The sequence below is a fragment of the Aspergillus heteromorphus genome, assembly GCF_003184545.1.
Source record: "Aspergillus heteromorphus CBS 117.55 chromosome Unknown BO70scaffold_21, whole genome shotgun sequence".
Taxonomy (NCBI): Eukaryota; Fungi; Ascomycota; class Eurotiomycetes; order Eurotiales; family Aspergillaceae; genus Aspergillus; species Aspergillus heteromorphus.
This window is the reverse complement of record NW_020290426.1, coordinates 320,181-337,387: the sequence shown is the minus strand read 5'-3', so window position 1 is coordinate 337,387 and position 17,207 is coordinate 320,181. Positions and strand designations below refer to the sequence as shown.

At 52.3% G+C, this 17,207-nt stretch overlaps 5 protein-coding genes across 5 annotated transcripts; 3 read left to right on the top strand and 2 right to left on the bottom strand.

Moving 5' to 3' along the window:
- Nucleotides 1-1,220: 1,220 nt before the first annotated feature.
- BO70DRAFT_97571 (threonine/serine exporter family protein) lies at nt 1,221-4,160 on the top strand. The gene is made up of 2 exons (XM_025548898.1): nt 1,221-1,393; nt 1,443-4,160. The coding sequence occupies exon 2, from the start codon at nt 1,484-1,486 to the stop codon at nt 3,923-3,925; it is 2,442 nt and encodes an 813-aa protein (XP_025397434.1). The 5' UTR covers nt 1,221-1,393; nt 1,443-1,483; the 3' UTR covers nt 3,926-4,160.
- A 302-nt stretch (nt 4,161-4,462) lies between these two features.
- Nucleotides 4,463-5,746, top strand: BO70DRAFT_372689 (Pfs domain protein; the record flags this gene model as incomplete). The annotated part of the gene is made up of 3 exons (XM_025544871.1): nt 4,463-4,582; nt 4,750-5,522; nt 5,719-5,746. The coding sequence occupies 3 exons, from the start codon at nt 4,463-4,465 to the stop codon at nt 5,744-5,746; spliced, it is 921 nt and encodes a 306-aa protein (XP_025397433.1).
- A 541-nt stretch (nt 5,747-6,287) lies between these two features.
- Nucleotides 6,288-8,108, bottom strand: BO70DRAFT_97540 (uncharacterized protein). The gene has a single exon (XM_025548897.1). The coding sequence runs from the start codon at nt 7,895-7,897 to the stop codon at nt 6,470-6,472; it is 1,428 nt and encodes a 475-aa protein (XP_025397432.1). The 5' UTR covers nt 7,898-8,108; the 3' UTR covers nt 6,288-6,469.
- A 504-nt stretch (nt 8,109-8,612) lies between these two features.
- Nucleotides 8,613-11,234, bottom strand: BO70DRAFT_364020 (anoctamin family protein). The gene is made up of 4 exons (XM_025543707.1): nt 11,096-11,234; nt 10,878-11,031; nt 10,526-10,820; nt 8,613-10,478 (listed from the first exon to the last, which is right to left on the bottom strand). The coding sequence occupies exons 1-4, from the start codon at nt 11,187-11,189 to the stop codon at nt 8,826-8,828; spliced, it is 2,196 nt and encodes a 731-aa protein (XP_025397431.1). The 5' UTR covers nt 11,190-11,234; the 3' UTR covers nt 8,613-8,825.
- A 1,117-nt stretch (nt 11,235-12,351) lies between these two features.
- On the top strand, nt 12,352-13,330 carry BO70DRAFT_364019 (uncharacterized protein). The gene is made up of 2 exons (XM_025543706.1): nt 12,352-12,983; nt 13,039-13,330. Exon 1 carries the CDS (start codon nt 12,801-12,803, stop codon nt 12,957-12,959), a length of 159 nt encoding a protein of 52 aa, XP_025397430.1. The 5' UTR covers nt 12,352-12,800; the 3' UTR covers nt 12,960-12,983; nt 13,039-13,330.
- The last annotated feature ends 3,877 nt before the right edge of the window (nt 13,331-17,207 follow it).

Genomic DNA, 17,207 nt, shown 5'->3' with positions numbered 1-17,207 from the left:
CAGGTAAATACGTGGGAGAGAAGAAAGGAGATAAAAAGAAATCAGAAGGTCGAGTAGAAGAGAATAAGCATTCAGCGAGAGCGGAGACAGGCTCCGTGACACATGACCTGGTGGCCATCCTTGTCCAGACAGATCGGATGCATCTCCCCCTCGGTCTGTATCCCTGGCCATTGGCAGGACAGGGCTTTCACCAGTGATATCATCCCGGAGCAGCCATGTGTATCAAAAGTAATCCCATGTGTGCCATAACGAAAGTCTCCCAGGTTCTCACACAGGAAAATGAGGGAGACTGCTCCTGAACAGTGATTCCTTTTTGAGATAGAGATCAGATAGGTGTCCGACCAGCAGAATACCATGAATATAATCAGAATTTCAACTTCAGAAAGCAATGGTGTAATGCCCCATGGTCTGGAGGGTCTCTTATCGACAGAACTATGGATTCTTGGTATCATGAAAGCTCCGAGCACTGCTGAAGTAGTCTGCTCTCAGCGACCCAGCACGAACTTATTGATAGAAAGACCAAATATATAGGAGATAGACTACGGTGAGATTGTTGATAAAGTAACCGAGAATCACCATCTCAACCCCCCCCCCCCACCCCCGCCCCAAACACCACGTGACCCATGGCAGGGATGGCCGATCAGCAAAGATCCCCCCCTCCTGTCTTCTGTCCTGAATCTCTGCATCACCGCACCTCACCACCTCTCATCATATCCCACAATTTGGCCACACTTTGTGAAAGTTACTTATAATATGCCAAGCAAATTTCGAGCCTCAGTCAGCCTAGTCCAGGCCTTATCATCGACAAATCCTAGCATCAATCGGGACGCCTAGACCCCCGGATCCCCTCCGGACCCCCTCCGGACCAAGATGTTCCTGGCCAGCAAAACACACTGTTCCTGACAGAGCCTGCGGCATTATTGATTGTTGTTCGGAGTAAACGGAAGGATGGATGGTCTGGAACACTGCTTAGAAGCTCTCCGGACCTTGGAAGAAGATGCGTCATCGACTCTGTTCTCGGCCAAATAAGGTTACATCTCGTCCGGCGCCTTATCACCTCTTGCGCCAGCAGTGTTCGACGGCGTGGTTTTCCATGACGTCTTCCCGATGGTAGAATGATGGCCTTGCCTCCGTGGCAATTTCATTCACTTCTCAAAATTGACTGTCACTATCAGGCGGAGCAGGTCCAACAATACCTTTATGGCCTTACCTTTATGGCTTGCCATTGCCATTTTGTTAGAAAATCTCGCTTAGCGAGGGTGTGTTATTCAATGGAGCTTTGCTGAGGATCGTTTTCTACGACCGGGGCGGGAATCTACCTTGTCAGATGGTTCTTCGTACACAGTGTTGCAGCTGTTGGCCTTGCTGCCTCTTGCAGTTCTGAACGCCTCCAGTAGGTCTGGCAGACACAAGTCTTGCATTCTATACTGATTCGCTGATAGGATAATCGCCCATACCTCGACCCCTCCCATAAACCGACACAATGTCCGAAAAACGGTCCAGCAGCCAGTCAAGCGAAGGGTCGTTGATGAGCTACCGCAGCGTCGAACACCAGACTGCAGACTCCCCCTCCCCCGACAGTGATAATACAAACAGTGTCACTCCAGACGCCGATAGCCCCCCCGTTGACCCACTACGACGCATCCATCGAGTACATTTTGGTGCGGATCGACGATTTGAATATGGAAGCCTGGCGGAAGAGGGGGGCTTCCGTCCCGACGCATCCCACTTCCGACGCCGTTCATCTGCACATAGATCACTCGATATTACAGATGCACCCGGCCGAATCTTGCAGGCCTTGGGTAGGGAGGCTGGGGAGGAAGCGAAGGACGAGAAGCGTCCGCCTAGTATGAAAGAGAAAATGACCAAATGGGATCGTTTGAGAGCAATCAGAGATACGGTCAAGGCAAAGACATCCGAATTTGCTGCTCGCCTTGGACGCCCGGACGACATCGATGAAGATGACCTGCAACCCATTGACTATCGCCGTCGCAGTACGGACAACGACCTCCATTATGGCGAAGAACACCCCGACCAAACTACCTGCAGTACCGAAGCTCATCGTATCGTCCGTGAACTGGCTCAGGAGGCATCAGCTCGTCGCAATAGTACCCGTCGTAACAGTACCCGCAGAGGCTCGATCTTGCCAGATGTCACAGATGTTGACCCTGAAGATGACGGTCTGGAACGCGACGACGAAATTGGACGTCGTGCTTCCACTGGAGGCGTTTTGTCACACTTGCTCAAGCTTAGCGGAGGCTGGGATCAGTTCCAAAAAGGGTCTCGGGGTGTTGCCCTGGCAAGTGAGTTGTTTTACCCCTTTGGCGGGAGCACCCCGGGTACGGCGACGCCTCGAAAAGAGAAGGTCCGCTGGTACAAAAAGCCTGGGAATGTTTCGACGTCGACTTTAGTGGGAGCCGGAAGTGCCAGTGGGGCCAGTACACCTCTGTCTGGCGAGATTATGAGTGTGGCGTCTAGGCGGCGGGACAGGCATTCCAATCGCCATCGCCGCAGCAGCATGAGACTCGAGGATGAGATCCACATTACCCTCCAAATAGCTGAAATCATTGCCCGGCAGCGATACATTATGCACCTATGCAAGGCGCTGATGAGGTTTGGGGCCCCTACTCATCGGCTTGAGGAGTACATGCATATGACCGCCAAGGTTTTAGATATCGAATGTCAGTTCCTGTATCTCCCTGGATGCATGATCATATCATTTGACGACCCCAGCACCCGGACAACAGAAGTCAAGCTCGTTCGGGCGGTGCAAGGCGTCGACCTCGGGCGGTTGTCAGATACGCATAACGTGTACAAAAACGTAATACACGACATGATCGGAGTTGAGGAGGCTGCGAACGAGTTGGATGAGCTTATGATTAAGAAACCTCGGTTCAACAAATGGACCATAGTTCTGGTTTATGGAATAGCAACCGCTACCGTGGGACCGTTCGCCTTTGATGCACGGCCAATCGACATGCCTCTCATCTTCTTCAATGGCTGTCTCCTGGGCTGCATGCAGCATATCCTTGCACCGCGATCGGTCCTGTATTCCAACGTCTTCGAGGTGACGGCTTCTGTGCTCACTTCATTCCTCGCCCGTGCTTTCGGCAGTATCAGATCCACGGCCTTCAACCACGGAACTAGCGAGTTTTTGTTCTGTTTCTCTGCTATCGCACAGTCATCCATCGCGTTGATTCTGCCCGGATATTTAGTTCTGTGCAGTAGCTTGGAATTGCAGTCGCACCAGATCGTCGCCGGCTCCATCCGTATGGTTTACGCCATTATCTACTCGCTCTTCCTCGGCTACGGTGTCACCGTCGGCACGACCATTTACGGGCTGATGGATAGAAATGCCACCTCAGATCTCACCTGCCCAGCAGGAGGAGCATTCAAGAACGCGTACGCCCAGCGCTTCCCTTTTGTTGCCGCGTTTTCTCTCTGTCTCCTCATCGTCAACCAGGGGAAGTGGAAACAAGCGCCTATTATGATCACCATCTCCCTGGCCGGCTACATCACCAACTACTTCGTCGGTTCGCACCTCGGCTCTAACACACAGGTCGCAAACACCGTGGGCGCCTTCACTGTTGGTGTAATGGGGAACCTCTACAGTCGAATTTGGCACGGACATGCCGCCGCCGCCGTCCTACCCGCCATTTTCGTTCTTGTACCCTCCGGTCTCGCGGCCACCGGATCCCTCATCACGGGCGTCGACACCGCCAACGAAATCCGCTCCAATGTCACGAACCACTCATCCAGCAGCACCAGCAGCACCTCGACTTCCACATCTTCCAGCGAAATGTCGACGAATGTTCTGGGCTTCGGGATGATTCAAGTGGCCATCGGAATCACGGTCGGTCTTTTCGTGGCTGCTTTGGTGGTCTACCCGTTTGGAAAGAGACGGAGTGGATTGTTCAGCTTCTAGACTGCATATCTTTGGGATAACCTTTCACCTGCACGATTGTCTACGCTTTACGGCCTACACCTTGCATCGCTAGCTGGCGTGCTTGATTTCTTTTTGATTTAAAGGAGCCCATGGAAAAAAGAGAGCAATTGATGAAGAATTGGATGAACATGGGAATTCGCAAAAGTTCTTCGGACAAATCCTTAATGTATCTAGCACCCACTAATAACGAATGAAATAGATTTGACTTGCATCAGGAGATGAAATTGCCCAGGTATCTGATTGGTTCGGATGTGGTTTGCTGGGCGCATGTGTTGGGCATTAGTAGCACTCCGCATGTCCAACCAACACACGTACTCAATAGCACTGTTTCTAATAGAGTGGCCCTCAGCTGAGCTACTCAATGCCACATACTACATACTACCTACCTTTTACCTAGTAGTACTACTACGAGGTACCTGCTGTCGAAATGTTTCAGTTGGGCCTGAAACACCAAATAGAGCTGGGGGAAGGCGCGACTTCGCCTCGGGCACCCGATTAGGAAGGCGCTTCTGACTGATGTCGTGGAAGCTTTCCGACGGCTTCCTCGTCTTCTCCATTCCTCCACACAATGGCATTCGCCTTTTGACATTGCAGCCCAACGCACAGCTTAAGACCATCTTCGAAAGCTCCCTTCTGGTCTGTATATACCGATGCCGTTCCTGGAAATGATTCCTTGTCTTTTCCCGTGTTGAAGCTCGTACTAAACATTATTTTGCTAACGTTCGTCTCAATGAGCCCCGGAAAGAAAAACGCCCCCCAAAACGCGCATCCCCACGAAAACACTCACCCACCATGAATACAAGATCGGATGGATCGCAGCCCTCTCCTTCGAAATCGCGGCAGCGACAGCGATGTTGGACGAGATTCATACCACCTTACCTTCGGACTTCAACGACCACAACTCATACACACTTTGGTCCATCCTGGGCGACAATGTTGTTATTGCGTGTTTGCCAGCTAGTGTCAACGGTGCCACTTCAGCCGCAATAGTAGCGGCTCACATGTTGTTTACCTTTCCAGAAATACGGTTCGGACTGATGGTTGGTATCGGAGGAGGAGCACCAAGCGACAAAGTCGATATTAGACTCGGAGATGTTGTGGTGAGCGAGCCAGCCGACGGGGTTGGTGGCGTGATACAATACGACTACGGAACGGTCACCAGTGGTGGGTCTTTCCAGCGAACAGGAGCTCTCAACAAACCACCACTGGTGCTATTGGCTGCAGTCAACCAGCTGAAAGCGAAAGTCGTGATGAAGAATAACAACATACCACTTAATAAATCCCAAATTGCGATGCGGTATCCCAAAATATCAAAGTTCACTTGTTCGGGCAACAGTCAGGATCACCTATACAAAGTCAACTATGAGCACGTTGGAGGAAATACATGCGATCATTGCAGCAAGATTCAGATTATGAATCGACAATCAAGACCATCAGCCGACTCAGCCATTCATTACGGTTTGATTGCATCGGGAAATCAAGTAATGAAACATGCAGCCACGAGAGACCGACTGGCACAGGAACTGGGGATTCTGTGCTTCGAAATGGAAGCAGCTGGATTAATAGATCCGCAGGTGTCACATATTCGACAGTCAAAGGAGAATAAAAACATCCGATCAAGAGCAGATACACCAGTGCAGACCATCTCGTCCAGGCTTGGGGTCAGCCTACCGTAATATCTTTACCTCGGGGATACCTCCTCATTATCACCTTTTCGCTGGTCTGGCTGGATGGCATTGGCGGCGTTGGATAACCTCTTTTTGATACAATAGCAACCAACAGATCAAACAACCGCACTGAAACCCTGCGTACAACGTACGTATAGCAGCGAGTCAGGATAGACATGAGATGATGTCACACCGGAACCCTCAAGAAAACGAATATTAGCTAAGGAATAATAATGCACTCAATGGCCTCTCCTTGTATGGCTTTGAATGGAGTGTGAGGGTGATAATGAGGCATTGAGGCACTGAGGCACCGAGGCACCGAGGCACCAAGGCATTGAGCCTGGAGCACTCAGGCCGGTGACCGGGGATACAGGCACCAGGGCATACAGGCACCAGGGTATACAGGCACGCAGGCACGCAGGCAGAGGATACACGCCACATACATCCATCCATCATCGTAGCCGACGAAGAGTCTTTATACATTACACTCATTCATACTATCTAGACAGAGAGATAGATAGAGATCCAGCCAAAAGAAAAAGAAGGAGAAGAAAAAGAAGAAGAAGAAGAAGAAGACAACCCCGCGAACCAGCACGAGAGTCCAGGCTATGCACGCACGCCACAATGTTTCTTTCTTTCTCGCTTGCTTGCTTGTTCATTGCTAATTAAGACAACGCTGTTCAGTTTCATGCATATATACAGAACTGATGGATGCAAATGCAGATGCGACGCAGATGAAAATGCATATGCAGACATTGACGACATCAAGCACATACATGGAATGCTAAGATATGAAACATTATATCCTGTCACATCATAGAATAGAAGATAAAATATGAAGATCAAGGGCAGACAATCAGCCAAGCTGCCCATCTTTCCAAGCGGCGTAGCCGACCATCTCCAACAAAAAGCGCTCGCGACCGACCATAACCTGTCTCCCTTCGGTATACAAGAAATTGCGACAGAGGTCGTGGAGACGGGGACGGTCTGAGTCGGGGAGACCGCGGAGATCGGCGAGGGTGAGGGTGATCTCGGTGTAGTCGGCGTCGAGACGGAAGAGGGAGTGTCTGAGGTCCTTGGGGACGGAGGAGTCGGATGCGAGCCAGCCGCAGAGGGAGTCGAAGAGATGGTGGTTGAGGATGAAGAGGAGGAGCGAGTCGAGGGAAGACCAGTCGACGTCGCCGAGGATGTGGGTGGGAGGGAGCGGGGAAAATGCTTTTTGCATGGAGATGACGGACGCCAGCGTGTCGAGAAGGACGTTGTCCTTCTCTTCTTCGACTTCTTTGGATTCTTTGCATTGTTTGGATTCCTCTCTGTAAGTATAGTCGGGGATGAGGCCCCAGTGGGGCTGTGAGGAGACGATGGGCCGGTCGTAGCCGAGCAAAACGCGCCAGAACTGGTTGCAGCCGACTTCCAGCAGCATGCATGGGATCAGCATCACGTACCCCCACCACATCCGGCAGGTGAGCATCGAGGCCGCACCGGCTACTAGGCCGGTGATGGCGGACACGACGGCGTGCCATATGAAGTACTGGAAGCGGCGGTGTAGACGATCGCGGAAAGGCGTGAGGGCGGTGGAGGACATACATGCCCGATCGTGTCCGCGGAACCGCCATATGAGGTATATAGACCAAACTGCGTTGAGGACGCCGTATGCAGCAGCGAAGCCGTTGCCGACAAAGCCAGACAAAAGATTGCTGATAAAGTATATATAGGAGTTCGCGCCCCATATGGCCATTATAGTGCCGGTGCCAACGAGGAGGGCGCCGATGCCGAGGAAGAGGTCCATGACGATGCGATCGATGACTTCGGAGCCTAACTCGCGGTATCCAACACCGAGACGACGGTCGATGAGTCGGACGGAGGCCTGGTCGACTGGTGTTGTGGCGGGCGGGTTGAGGTGCTGCAGTCGAAGGAGGAAGAGGTATCGCCGTTCTTCCTGGAGGATGCGCACGTTCTGCCAGCTGAGGATTCCATCGCGAAGAGCGGCGATGCTGATGAGAAGCGCGAGTGGTCCCCCGATAGCCATGAAGATTTTCGCATACAGTGGGATGGGCACGTCGTTCCAGACGTTAGCGGCGAAATCACCCGCATTGGCGAACTCTAGAAACCCGACGCTAGCGAGCAGACTGTTCCGGTACCACGGCGGATTTGTGACCCGCAGCTTGCGGCGATGGCGGGTGAAGGTCACGGAGGAGGGTGGCAGATCGGTCGTCTCGTTTTCTTCATGATGAAAAGCCTTGTCCGAGACCAGAGAAGATAGGGTGTCCTGCGAGGGGGGCATCGGGGCAGGAGACTAGAGGAGCCAAGCTCCTCTAGCTGGCGTCGGACCGGCAGGGTGTAGGGGACGACGGGAATGAGGGCGACGCCAGATTGAAGGATGATGGAGGATGGAGGGAAAAAGGAAGAGAAGGAGAAGGGAAGGAGAAAAGAGGAGGGAGGGAGAGGGAGGAGGGACGGGATGGAGAGACGCAACCTGGCGAGAAGAAGGACGGGATGGAGAGAGAGAGAGCGAGAGAGAAGAGAGAGAGAAAGTTGGACGGGTTGTTGGGCGACCGCCAAGTTTCCCAGATTGATTCGCGGCATCCACGGAAGGTGCGGGCGTGCGCCCTCTGATTGGCTGGCGGGCGGGGGGTTCCGCACTTGGCGTGCCTTATAGGGCTGAGCCAAGTCGGTTCCTTCCTCGTTCTCTGGATCGCTTTGCAGGTTTTCTCGTGTCGCGAGGGCGATGCTTTGCCAGGGACAAGCTTATTCTGTCCACCCTCGTCCCGGTGAAACTGGAGCTGGGGGTTGTTGTGTGCAGGGTGATTGTGCTGGAAGGGATTGGTGCACGGGGAAATGAGGGGCAGCGGCCTCAGGAATGACGACCCCAGCCCGCAGGCATCCACGATGCCCGATCCGGCTGGTGTGTCCGACCCCGGACTAAAGAAGCCCCGTGTTTGTCGATCGGCCCGCGTCATCTTCAATCCTGTGTTGCACTCTCACACTGTACACAGTATTGGGAAACAAGGCATACATATTAATACTATGCTACGGTCCAAGAAAATATCTAGAGAGATATAGAAAAGAAAATATACAGTCAAGTCACCCAGCGAACGATCTCGTGTGGGTCACTTCTTCCGCCCGGCAGGTTTTCTTCCCGTCTTCCCGCGACGATCGGAATCAAGACGAAGGATGCGCAATGTACATGCAGTGAGTGAGCGTTTCTATGTTCAAGCGCCTTTCGCGCCCTTGACCGGACCGGTCCGCGATCCGTCCATGTTATTGTTCAGCGCCTTGATCAGCCGAACGCCTGCGTCCGCTGTCTCCTGCGCCCAGAACCCTCTGCGACCCATACCCTCATGTCCGGGGTGCAGGAAATCCTCCTTACCACTGGCTCCCACGTCCGTCGCGGACGAGAAGACGCTCACGCGGTCCTGGAACCGCACGCGCGGCTTGCCTCGAGGTGACACCCTTCCGGAGGTGGCTTCCAGGTAGCGCTTGCGCATCGCGTAACGCTTGGACGCCTCGCGTCGCAGCGATACAAAGGCAATCTTCTCAATGCCCGTCCGGACAATGTAACGGATGCTGACGTACGCCCACTCCGCGAAGAGGAGTGCCATGAGAAGCGAGGAGATGTGGACCTCCTCCATGCCGTCGCGGTAGAGGTACACAATCGCAGCCGTCGACAGCGTCCCGAGCCAGCTGAGCACCTCTAACCCCTGGAGCGACGGCCCGATCGAGTCAGCTCGGATCGGCGGGGGGCGCTGGCATTCCAGACTCAGCTTGAAAAAGTCCCCTCGCAGCTCCAACCAGTTGTTTGCCAGGAATCCCAGCGAGACCAAAGGCCATGCGACCCCGAACAGAACAAGGAAGCCGAACTGTACACACATCTCCAGAGTGTCGTCGTGTACATTGTATTCATCCGCTTCGAGCTCATCCCGGACTCGGGAAAGGAACGCGGACTCTTCGGGGGCGTCGACCAGGAGTTGATCAGTCCTCGTGGAATAGCGACGTGGATAGCGAGTGGCGTGACGGCCCTCCCGGTAATCGCGCCACTTATGCCACAGGGTCTGTTTCACGTACGGCAGTACGATCTCCTCGCCAAAATTGAGGACCTGGGCGGTCGCAGATAGATAGATGACTTCCTGCTGGAGACGGGACGTGTCGATGTTGATCTCCCGGGCAAGGTTGGCCGACAAAAGACCGTATTCACGAAGGGTATCGAGGTACGGGACGATCTTGCCTCCGAAGGGCACGTATACGAAGGCTGTGAGGAGAGTAGGCAGGAAAGACGTAATGAAGTTCATCACGAACGTCTTAGAGGTCTGCGCCAGGTCGTATTGATCTTGCGTGCGGTAGTTTTCGTAGTCGGTCAATCGTTTCGCAAACTCGGTCAGGGTGTTGTTGATGGTTGGCAACGATAATGAGAACAGAATCGTGGGAAGGAATTCCAGGTAACCCTTCATGGGACCATTGTACACCTCCGAAACCATAATCTCCAGGGCGAACGTCAGGATGATCAAACTGCCCAAAGCAAGAGCTGCGACCGACGCAAAAGGAATCAGCAGCAGCTGGCGGGCGAACTGACGATGGACCGAAAAGACGCGGATGGTTTCTCCCGTGCCCGGGTTGACGATTTCCTTGTCCCAAATCCACTGCGGCCGGGTCACCTTCAGGAACCCAACATCTTTGACATTCCACCGAAGGCTCAGGTCCATCTCGCGGGTTTTCCAGTACTCCACAAACACAATCGCCCAGAGACAAGTGACCGCGCCACATGTAATCGAGTAGGGTCCGAGGTAGAACCAACAGAAGATGCCCCAGGCGGCGGGGAAGACCAAGAAGCACGAGTAGCAGTGGATGAAGGCGAAGTAGAAAGCAATCTAAATTGTCAGCCTCGATTATGCCAGTGCGGACCACGAAGACCAACCTTCTCTCCAAACAGGGCCCGAATAGCGTCAAGATCCTCAGCGGTCAAAAAAATGGTCTTGCTCCATTTTCGCAGCAGCTCCGCATTAGCGGAGCGATCGTGCAGAGGAATGGAAGTCGTGACATTCTTCCACTGGCCGAGTGTGGGGGTGACGCCAGCCCCTCCGAGCGACTTCTGCCAGCTGACCGCATGATACACCGACCGGAGGGCCTCAGCGGGAGTTTCAGCTTCTACCACAGCGTAATCATCGCCCTGGGGAAGCTCATGGATGATTCCATGAAGCCAGTCCTTCACCCTGGAGGTTGTTAGTTTATCCGATCGTGCGAAATCCGTGGCCACCGATCAACCGTACCGAGACTTGTAAACCAAATTGCCCAACAGGTCAGGGGGGACGCGGATGCACACTAGCAAGGAGGAGCCATGGCCATGGCGGACCTGGACCTCAAGATGCGCTTCCTGGAGGTCTTGGATCAAGGTGCGAAATTCCTGGATTGCCTGAGACAGCTCTGTGGGCGGGATGATGTGTGAGCACCGGCATCAGCATCCGCAGGGACCGCAGGGACTCCTTACCGACTTCTTCGAACGAAAAGTGGATGACCCAATCGACTCCGAAATTATCCAGTTCGGACTGGTCGACGGGTCCGTGACCGGCAAAGAAACCCATCCCGATCAACTAGCGAAAAGAGCGACGGGGGAGGGGGGGGGGGGGTAATGGACAGGAAGGGAATGCCTTGAAGAAGGGTGAGAGGGAGAAAAAGAAAAGAGAAAGCCAGAGATACCAGATCAATAATAGGAAGCTGATAACGATGGGGACGACCTCATCTCCGCGGGGACTCACGGATGCATCCGAGCGCTGTGGGATGGATGGGGAAAGGGGAGCAGATGGGGAAGAAGAAAAAGAAGGAGAGTGGAAGTGGGCAAGGGATGATTGATTGAAGCTGGACGCCGGCGGCGATGGCGGAGATGGACTATCTTATTTACGGCGTAACGCGGGATGGCGAGGGGATCCAGCTGAGGTAATGTTGGTGTTGGTAATAATAGCCTCCTGGATAACGTGATGAAATCATGAATCCCTGCAATTACTGCTGGGATACGCCCAGTGGTCACCTCTTGGCTTCGATTTATTACCTTGATTACTCGATATTACGGAACTCCCGCGCACTGTGCCAAGCTTCAGCCCTACAGGGCGACACGACCATTGGTTCGCCAGCTTGACGTGGCCGCGCTGGGGTCCAGTTTGGGCGTCTCCAGGCACGAAAGTACAGGCTTTACATCGCCATTCCAGCCGCTTACAGCCCAGGGAGACAAACCACACTGTTTCACCGTTTCAGTTTCATATCCATTGATGCATGCACTCCCCGCGTCTGGAAAAAAAGAAATGGGGCCTGGAGTGGGTTTGATCTTCTCCCCATCCAGTCTAATCTTGCTCCATAACATCGATCCCCTTTGGAAGCATCGGTCTGCAGCAGAAGCCATCGGCGTAATGATATCTGGCGCCCGCGGTACATGAAATACTGCTGCCTGACCCTGCGAATCCTTGCGTTTTGCGTGAACCGGATATGACGGGCGACCGCGTCGCCCGTCCCTTTGGAGCAATTTATAGCAACACCAGCGAGAAAACGGAATAGTGCTGGTGGACCCCCACCGGGGCATTTCTCTGCCAGCCAATGATGTGCGGTGATCATGCCCAATAATCGGCCGCAATCCCTGCAGGCATCCATCGCTGCCCGGGTTGTGTATGGGCCGCCAAGCCCGCACTACGGAATACCGTACGACGTATGTAGGCGCGTATGTATGTACCTTACCTGGAGGGAGGGCTTCAGTCGGTTCGACGACTTCTTCCGTCGGTAGATGGCTGCAGCTTCTCCACCGGCGACGAGAACAAAGATTCTGCAGTTCGGTCTGGAAGAATCCGTCCTTCCAGAGGGCTCTGGAAGTGCCTCCGAAGGCTTCATTTCTCGCGCGGCTGGGTCGATCACCGCTGGAATAAAATCAAATCTCCGTGGTGTCCCAATATCTCTCCACTCTGGTTCACTCCGGTATCACTGCTACTGATTTTGCAGTTCCAGCCTCTATCTACGACCGAGTCCGCCGTCCATCCATCTCATGCCAACAACGATATAAATACTACAGATAGCAAATCATCTGTCCTTGTCGCCACTAGTCTCAGCTTTATTACTCATCGCAAGACCCATCTTCCATACAAGCCTCATCACTGTTTGTCGTTCAGCCTCGGCCATCGATGGAATCGACGCTCTCATCCACCGCTGATCTAATGGCCCGCCGATTCTTCCCTGCACACAACGCCGCCTTCGGGCTGAGCGTCATCCTCTTCCTCTTCATGTTTCTCCCGACGCTCGTCGTTTTGTTAGCCGTCATTGTCTTCTTCCTCTTCTACTACCCGCGTCTGACGAAGCCGTCGAATGAGCATTAGTCTGCCTTCTTAAAAGTGTGTTGTGTATGTACATCTCAACCTAAAACTTTGTATTGAGCTAACTAGTCTTGTGGTTTAGTGCATGAAACAGAGTTTATGATATGATACCACGGAATTTTTTTGGATGACTGTCAACGTTTTTATATACTGTGCTGAAGCTAGCATCTGGTTCATGATAGGCGTTTGGGTTTTGTTTAGTATCGCAGAATGTAACGTTATATCTGTTTCACAATTTCGGATCAAAGAGAACGACACGGTATCCTCGCTTTCATACAGGGCGCAATGGAGTGAGGGCAACAGATTTGGGCGCCCATACGCTACAATATCTCGTGTTAGGTTGTATATAGCGAACAATCAACCCAACATTCTGGCCTGTCTTATACCTGCTCTATCTTGCCGCCTAATTCTCTCTTACACGGCCTCGGGCTGTTCCAGTCCTATCAAACCTGTCCGAACGTTTTCTCACGCAACTTGAGTTCCAATTTCTTCCATGGAGGAAAATCCATTCATCTCCCCAACCCCATGATGAATGACTGTCGTGGCACACAATTGAGAGCGATCATCAAAAGGCAAGAAAGAAAAGAAAAAGCCCTGTTGGAGCAGGTCGCGCGTCATCTTGAATCCACAGCATGTCAAAAGCACGCTTCACTGACGAGCTCCAACTTATTTAAAAAAGCTGAAATTACCCAAACCACCCTCTTCAGCTTCCTGATCATTACCTGTCCCTCCTCCCGCTCCCGCCCCCCACCTTCGTTCTGCTTAGTTAACAGCATAGTACCCCCAGCCACAATGTCACAACACCTCCTTGAGCTATTCACGATTATCATGGACAGGCAGGTGGCTCCCATACCTCACAGCCGGAGAAAGGCTCCGCGCCGCACAGCAAACAGATCTATGAGTGCCATAATGGCAATTACCTGGAAACCGCTCACGGGACCGTCCTTAGCATAAGGAAGATGACCGAGCGAGCCGAGCACGCGTGCAGCGCGAACGCATCCGCGAGCAACTATGTTCCGAAGACTATCAGATCATCGAGCAGTAACTGCAGACCGCGCTGAGTGGGCAGGAGGATTTGAACCAAACAGTGTGAAAGACGTTTGCTCAACTGGGAGAGTATGTTGGGCCGTCGGTTGGGGGAGAGCTGGCGTGTTAAGCGTGAGGCGGGGGGGTATGCGGGTGTTGGCTTGGTGGGCAGAACGCAGGATTCTGTGGATAGGTGATTGATGGAGATGTTGACGGGATGGGTGGGAGTTGTGGGATGTGGTGAGTATGGATGGCTGACTGGATTTTGTAGCCTGCGTGGCCAAGACTCGCGAGCCTGGGGTATTGGTGATGGGGATGGGAGGTGGTATGGAGTGTGGACTGTGGAGGATGGAGCGCGGCTTGATGGGTGAGCTATGATACTGAGGAACAATGATCGGATAGTCGGATGATATACATCGACGGAGTATAGCGCAGATCATAGCCAGACGATCATGGCCAGACGATCATGGCCCCTTCTTCTTTTGTCTCTTTATTCATGGGTTTCCATCAAGTAATACGCAGCGTAAAGCCAAACATCAGGTGTTGGATAATTTTCCTGGCATCTATTATCCCAGATTCTGGACTTGTCCGCTTTATATCCCAAGGTACGGACGGCGTTATGTAAAAATGACGAGTCGCAATATCCGAGAAGCTCTCCTGCTTCTTTCAATCATCTGTGTTTGGGATTCCAGGTGCAAAAATCTCAAACGGCGGACTGGCTGTCATCCGGGAAGGTGCGCTGGAGGCAAATCCCAAATAGGGCGCTGCCGCGCCTTTGTCTGGCCTGGTGTTCTATCTTCCTCCCTGCTACCAGTCTCTCCCGTCTTCTCGGTATGTTTGCTGGCGACATACAACTTTTAACCCTTGCAGAGCTTTTCTTCTGAGCACCTTGTCCATTCTTGCAGGGAGGACTAGACGCCGAGGGATCTCCTGTGCTGAACTGAACTGAATATGACACAGGTTTGCGACATTTTTCTATATCAGTATCACAATCACTATGGTATATTTACCATCTCCATTGTTCTACGGACTATGCAATTTCAGCAAGGAGGTATGCGAGCGTTTTGCCTATGTTCTGATAGTTTCCATTAACGGATGCTAGGGAATGGCATCTGGCCCTATTCACGGCGTGAAGAGATTGCCTCTCAACCTGTCTGGCCTGTGAGATCTTCTGTCGCGCCAAGACAGCCAATGATAGCAACTTCCCATCGAACTGAAAACAATTTGTGAGAAATTATCGCCGTGAAGACAGACAGTGACGGTTTTCAGTGATGGTTGCCGGTGACGGCGCTCGGTGACGGCGCTCAGTGACAGCCTTCGGGTTCAGCCTCATATTAGAACGGGGGTTTCAGCTCTCCGACTGGAGATGGCGCGATGAATCCCTGTAGTGCATGACATGATTAATTGAATCTTTCAGGGCATGTTATTAGCGCCGTCTACCCGATTCGTGGGTATTTAAAGCCCCTTCTCTCCCCTCCTGGCCTTCCTCCTTTCTCTTCCTCTTCATATCCCACAGACAGCTTTTCTCTGTCTCATCTCTCTCATTGAGCATTTCCATCCACTCTATGCCTCTTCTTCGTCTCACCTCTCATGGCCACCTGACATGCCGAAGTGTTCAAAAGACTTCGAGGTCAAATGACTACCGAAAACTCGCATCCTTCGACGATCCGATCCTCTCGTTGCAGACAGGACCAACTGCCCAATCTGGCAGATCGCCCTCCAGTCTGAATGCAATTACATCTTGCATGACGTTCACCAATGAGGGTTTTGGCCGTACCTACTTCAACCCAAGTAAGACATATTCATTAGACAACGGATGACTCCAACATCAATTGAGAGGAAGACATCAAGCTGCAGTGAGGCAGAATCTCACTCCTCCGACACGCCAGTCGTCTGAGCAAGGGCCTCCATATCCGGTCATTCGATTTCGTCCTACCGACGGGAGATACACTCGGGACTTCCTTCGTACTATGTCGTTCTTGTAGAAGAAGACCTATATACCGATACAACAACCGAGTGAGAATTCGAAGAACATTATTCGTCATTGCTATGCGATATACATTGCCCGCGCATCCCTCGGATCAGGATAGCTTACCGAAGCGACCTCGAAAGAACCGGGGTTTTTGGTCACTGTATGAAGGAACATTTTACAGCGCGTGCTCCCGACCACAGCCATATGATGTGGATTTTACAAGACTTGTCCTACAGAATAGAGAGTTCCGGGGAGAGTGACCAGCGTCCCATGGACTGTTACGAACTGGCCTCTTGCTGAAGACAAAACTGTACAAAGGGGTAAAACCTCGGCTGTTCTTCTCCGCTCCCAATGCCCCTTCTACGTCCCTGGACTCGATCCTCATCGCATTTCTTGAAGGAATCTCCGACTGGAAGAAAATAAACAACAAATGGAGACATCGGTCAACATCTGGTCAAAGCCTAACAAGCTACTTGGCTATCGAAATGGCGCGCGGCATTTATGATGTCTCACGCGTCGGCTATCACGAAAGGAGAACTGCCGCTCAGCTCTCCTATTCAGGACAAGAAACAAACATCTCAGTTGAAGCGATTCAGCTCTGCTCCTGCACCATGGTGCCAAGACTACATTCACAACACAGTTGGTCAATATGCAAATTATCTACCATTTTATGGCGTACATTGGATTTTATCCTCCCAGGATTATACGTGCGAATGCCGCTGGCCGATATTCGAACTTCTGGTAGCTCTGAGCAGCCACCCGACACTTCCTGGTCAACATGGAGACACTACAATCCGCATTAGTGTACCAAATCTACCACAGAGTGGGTCCACATTCGTCTCTCAATAGTCCGAGTACTGAGGAAGTCACCCACTATCGTCCCTAGACGTATACCCTCGACGAGAAATATACCAACGACACATTTCATCAACACTACAATGCGTACGCTTTTGCAGTGGTCCGAAGCTATGTTGAACTTATGACTGGCCGCTTGGGTCTTGTTGTATCGAACGTGACGATTTACACTCCCGCTGCGACCGGCTATAGATCTTAATACTGCGAATCGAACACTGATATACATCGCTGCTGATGTCGATCAATACATCCATGCAAAGCTGACGGTTATTCTGTCGAAGATCTTCTAAGTGCCAACAGTATAATCGGCGATGTCGACAGACGATACTGGACACACCTGCTTTCCAGGCGAACGTACTAGAGAATCTCGCACTGCAAAAGTCCAAGTGTGATTTTTC